The sequence below is a fragment of the Haliotis asinina genome, chromosome 6, assembly GCF_037392515.1.
Source record: "Haliotis asinina isolate JCU_RB_2024 chromosome 6, JCU_Hal_asi_v2, whole genome shotgun sequence".
NCBI lineage: Eukaryota > Metazoa > Mollusca > Gastropoda > Lepetellida > Haliotidae > Haliotis > Haliotis asinina.
In genome coordinates, this window is record NC_090285.1 from 70,634,591 (window position 1) to 70,640,590 (window position 6,000).

Here is a 6,000-nt window from a genome sequence, read left to right on the forward strand (position 1 = left end):
ATTTGGTTAAAGTGGTAGTGAACACGTTAAAGTGAAATCATTTCCCACCACGGGACTGCTGCCTAACTAGATCTCCGTAGTGAGTGCCTTGTATCAAACAGGGATCTTGTCTCTGGTACCAAGGTAAGATTTCACAGAGGGTAATTGCAGTAGGTTTGAAATTACAAACAATGGCATTCGTTTATAGAACACTTGAGACAACTGCCAAAACACGAGCCTAGTACAATGTAATGACTGCGTTAACAACAAGCCCTCTACTCCCTATAGACCCGTGGACAGCAACGTCCACGATCACGGCTCACTGTTCATCGTGATCCTCAGCTGATGAAACATGCTTCTCCACCATGATGCATGCATTGTTGTTTAGCGGCACAACTTACACTGAAGGCTTCCTTCCATTTGCTTACACTACACCTGACAACAGGCTAATTGTACGTATCGTGGTTTCATCCCGAATTCATTCTGATCCTCAAAGTTACACTAGAATTATATGTTTTAACCCCGACTTGATACTAGAATGTCAGTATGCAGACCATGTATCCGTGTGTAGACAAGATGTCCTCCACAAGGGCTGTGTGTGTTGTATTAATATTTACACCGCGAGGAGGTCAGGTGGGCGACATCTTCAAGTGACGAGCAAGTTTCAACTGTGCCACCTTTCTCTGCTTTCATTCATTGTAGAGAATAGATCCTTCATATGCTGCACCGTCTCAGCAGGTTTACTAATACTTTTCGTTTCTTTTCAGGAACCTTTTCAGTGCAGCGCTATTGAAGCCCGGGCAGACAAGGGTGGAGAGTGAGAAAATACAGTTTTCCCGCCAGTAAGAGACATAACACGTGAAACGTCTCTGAAGAGGACTATATGTGGTACTTCTGTGGAACTCCGGTGACTAAGACAAGTAGTTATTGACTGGCCTGATGGTACGTCGGAAATGTGAGACGTCAGTGGATAGTTTTATGTGTGTGTGATACTCGCACCGTCATCATGGAAGGTCGTCCTATCAAGCTGTACGACGCCTCGGAGACGAATGGGGGAGGAGGCTCCTACTACCAACCCACGTTCATGTATGAACCGGATAATCCGGTGCAGCTGTTCGATGCGGCCAAGTACAGAGAGAATGATAATGTGAACAATAACAACAACACGACGGATTACTCTAAGACCGTCCAGGTGAGCAAGGCCCCCGACACCTTCCCTTGTGGACATGTCCTGTGCCACCTCTGCCTGCGGAAACATATGGCCAGACGGTATACCAGTCTGAGGTGTCCTATCTGCTTCATGAGGTTCGACTATGGGAGCGTTCCACCGTCACCGATGTCGCCCATGTCCCCGCTGTCACCTATGTCCCCGCTGTCGTCAATGACGCCGAGTACATCAATGTCGTCAGTGGCCTCCTCTTCGGCGTACGACAGTGAACAAGAGGCAAGTATCTCATTGTTGACCAACTTCGACGAAATCGTAAAGAAGTTTAATGGAGTGAACCACAACTTGAGGCGTTTGAAGAGCGAGAGTGTTCAGAGTCGGAGTCTTGGGATGACGTACACCAGCACACTGTGTGACCTTTGTGGGGAGGATCACGGAACGCTCAAGGTCATCCAAGAGTTCAATCAGTTGTCTTTGAACCACGAACGGCCAAGCAGACTGACCACCTACTTCTACCGTCTAGCCCAGGGGAAGATGCAGACGACATTCTTCACGAAGGTGAACAGCGCCTGTGTTTGCGTGCCCTGTTCGTACAAGGAACTCCGCGAGACCAACAACTTCCCAGAGCTACAGTACATCTCGGACACGGACGCAATATCAAAGCCTCAGTCATGCTTAGCTGAGGTCGGGAAGCTGATTGCTAGGAACGCCGCTCCAGTCATGGCGCTGAAGGGAAAAAACGTGATCGAAGTTGATCACACCATCACGATCAGGGAACGCGCGGACCAGTTCGACTTCAATGAAACGGTAGAGCGCGTGGAGAAGATGGTCAAACAACAAGAGAAGGACCTGGTCAACATGGCCACTAAACAGATCCGAGATACTGGCAAGTTGTACCACGTCCAGGAGAGCAATGAGGTGGAGATGGACTTGGATGAAACCGTTGTGTAGACGAGGTCAGCAAGTGTTTCTTTGGATGAACTACATCGATCTGTGAACGATTGTATATAGGACATAAGTGAAGGAACTTAAATGACCTACTACGTTGATTTACTGTTGTACATAGTATATCTTATATGAAACTTCTCACTTGCAGTTCTGATAATCTGATTGGATGGTGTGATTTCATATGCACAGTAATTATGGCTAATGCTTCATCACCCGGAGTAGAGGACTCTTTACTGACAACCGTGACTCTCGGTGCAGGGCTATCGGGTGTTGATGTTCTGGATTTTTGCTGTTTCTTCAGTGGCATTCTGGAAGTAAAGTTGGACAATATAACATGCTTCGATTTAACTGTTTTATGCAAAACCTCAGTAGTGCATGAGTCATCAACATGTGTACGTATATGTACCACATCAACATTTGTGGTTTGGTGTTTAAATAGTAATACACATTTGTTCAATACATTCAAGACACCGTGTATAATAACCAGTGACGCAGCAAGAGTGATAGTGATGACGGTGATGATGTGCACACGAACAGGAGCATGGAATAATGGATGTAACGTTCGCACGGCCAATATTCCCCGGAACCCCGTTCAACGTGGCATACAGTCTGATGGAGAAGTGTGTTGATGGATAGTGTAGCGGTACTGTGGACATGTTTCACATCATCGTGACGTGTGCATCTGCATCAGCTGTCAGGACTCCGCCTCCCTCCGTCGCCAAAACTATAGACATTCCATTTCAGACAGTGTCAGTGTACAAAGCGTCATCACTGGCTTTCCTATGCGTTAATGGTGCAGCTAAACATAATGTCGAAGTCCACTGGCCACTGCTTTCGGAATTATGTTTGTCCAAAATGTTTCCGTGTGTTTCCATGGAAGTGTGACCCGGTGTGTCATGGCAGTGTCCGTGGTGCCCACAGGCAAGGACCAGTAACCACCTACAACCGCTTAGATGCATCTAGAACCACGCCTTCAGGGAGATTAGTGACGTCATAGTGATTGTGTGTGACAGATTCCAGTGACGTCGTAGTGATTGTGTGCGATGTATATGAGAACTACTATTGTAAACTAAAAGTCACTGCGTTCTGTAATCTGATTGGTTGAAAAACATGATCAAATGGTATTAGATTCCCGGAAACTGCAAGACTATTTACTGCGTACTGACACGTAGAAACCTCGCAAACAATTGTTTTGTTGCGTCATCAACAGTGGTGACGTCATTCAAATCATATTGTGACGTAAAGTTAGAATGACGTCACAAATGAGCAACTCCAGATGCTACCATGGGAACCAGCTGAAACGGCCAGCTGATGACACTTCACTGCTGTACCCCTACTCGATGAAAACGAGTGCAGACAGTAAAACCCTTTGGTTTACTTTTGTGTTTACAATGTCGATAAACATCATGTGTTGGCCAATTTCCGGGTGTTATTGAGTATTTGAAGCACGGGAATATTTCATTTGAAACCTCCGGCTGACGCCGTCGGTTCCAAATGCATTCCCGTGCTTCAAATACTCAATAACACCCGGAAATTGGCCAACACATGGTGTTTATCTCCTAAGTAACCTGGCTGGTGGAATGAAGGACTGGGGTTACCCCAGGTTACCCCAGAAACATTTTGATTAGGTGTGAACAGTTTTGTCCTTGTTCCAGGTTGTTGGCGTGTTTCTGGAAGCTACATTCATAAAGGACAGATTAGCCGGTCAATTTGGTCTTCATGGCAAACAACTCTGAATAGGGTGACGTGTAGAAATAGATAACTGTGTTTTGTGACACGGTCTTTCATTGAAATGTCTTTCTTGCAACGACAACTTGTCAGTTCGGAGGAAACAGACACGGTAAGCAAGCGGCCAGGTCAGTGTATGTCGACTATCACGTGACTGTGGACAAAGCGGCATATTTGTGTTCTAGTGCATTCTCAGAAATATTCCATTTGACATATTCACTGAACATAGATCATTGATTTAAACATGATTTTATCCGTCGAACACTTAAAGTAAGTGCGCCACACTGTCTACGTTTCTTAAGGTGGCGGACGTTTGATTTGTAATAGTTGTACGCTGGTATACAGAGGGTAATGACATGCCGAGTAAGGGTGTTTTAGATATACCCGTTGCTGACGATATAACATGGATGTTAGGTTCGCATAGTCCTAATATGTACATACACCGGGAAGTGGGCCAACATCCCTCATATGCAAGTCTAACATCATCGTTCCTACTTCCGTTCTTTCACCATCATAGTGCTATCACAGAGTGTCTGGGAATACTGGATACTTCATAATCAAACTTTCACCATAACGATCACCATGTTCATCTCACCTGAATCACCTACATTCTAATGGTACTGTACTAGGTTGACCTTGGCACACTGACATATGTGGCATTTTGATTTGAACATATGGTGTTATTGTTAACTGGTACGTATGGACCATTGAGTACCGGTAATCACTCGGGTAGCTTCGATGTACAGCTACACCTGTTATAAAATAATAATTCCCTGACCACTCTCCGAATTATGTTTCATTCATTTATAGTATGTTGTTTGGCAATGATCACGTCATTAAAGTATGGAATGGATCAGCAGGTGTAGCCGTCCATCAATACTGCCCTCGGCAACATAGTAGGCGACGCCATGTTGACGACGATGTTGCAATGTGGCTACTTGAGTGTTGTTGTTACCGTAATTGTTGATTTACATGCAAACGTATGACATGACTCCTGGCAAGTGTAAAGGCCTAAGGGAACTCACCCTATCTACTGAACACATGGCTCATTAGGATTTTGTATTGGTAATAATATTTTATAAAAGAGACACCGGACCCCCACTTCCACCCCACGTGGTCGGCTCCACTAAAGTGGATCACTAAAGGCGTGGGTGTAAAGCTTACACAGGCAGGCAGGTCATGGCACCAGAGACGTTTTAACGGGGGAGATCCAAGGACTCCCTCCATGTAAACCATCCTCGGTACACCGAGGTGTGAACGAGTTTAGGAATATGCATGCTCCTGATTTTGAGGAGGGAATTAATCTTTATGATATTTTCATATTTAATTGTTTCACGGGTAAATTGGCGAAAACATTGTTGCCTAAGGATCCGTTATAACACTTGCCAGTTGAATGTCTTGATATTAACAGTGATGAATTTTAAAATAATGTTCAGCATATATTCGTGTTTCGTCTCAGGCTCCCGATCAAAGTTTTACATTGTCCTATTTCTTCATCGCCTTAACTCCCCAACATACTCAACTGCGTCTTCACCACTGTAAATCCTGGCTTTTTTCTACACATATTCGTCAGCAATACGACGCGTACCTTTACCTATCACCCATGCTTTGTACATAGTGCAAGATATAGTCAAGGGAGATTTGGATCTGGCCCCGTTGCTATAGCAACAGTATACCCACGTGTCTTTCAGGATGTATTTAGGGTGGTCTAGGGCCGGCACGGTGCTGTTGAGCTGTATATTGTCATGTTGTGTATAAGAATTTACCGTCGACACCACATAATATGATATTATCTAATTCAAGCAGAATACACATCGCTATCGAGAACGACAACTGTGCAGTTGGGTAGGTGGGTCACTTACTACATTGTTGGAGGGCTTCTGTGCACAGTGCGTGATTGAGGTTATTGATAAATTATGAATGAGTCATAATGATTTATTTATGAAGCAACAGATGTCCCTCAGTTGTGTCTTGCTCGGCGTGTATTCTGCCATATTCACCTATGCACAACTTTTGCCAGAAGGTATCCAGCAGAATTATAAAGTGCTATGAAGTGTACAGCTAGTTGAGCAGCGCGAGTGTTTAGCGTAGTGATACTGATTTGTCTCCGCTTTGTACATACAGTCTTGATCTCGTGGCGATGTGGAATATAGTGCGTCTAGTTTTGTTTAAATATTTAT

The 6,000-nt window shown here is 44.6% G+C and overlaps 1 protein-coding gene across 2 annotated transcripts in view; it reads left to right on the forward strand.

Annotated features, from left to right (window-relative positions):
* LOC137287575 (uncharacterized) overlaps positions 1-5,258 on the forward strand; it is a 54,053-nt gene extending 48,795 nt beyond the window's left edge. For both annotated transcript variants that reach the window (XM_067819941.1, XM_067819942.1), the window contains one exon: positions 747-5,258. In XM_067819941.1, coding sequence (XP_067676042.1) covers positions 986-2,095 — 1,110 coding nt within the window. In that variant the 5' untranslated portion in view covers positions 747-985 and the 3' untranslated portion in view covers positions 2,096-5,258. The remainder of the gene's footprint in view (positions 1-746) is intronic.
* The last annotated feature ends 742 nt before the right edge of the window (positions 5,259-6,000 follow it).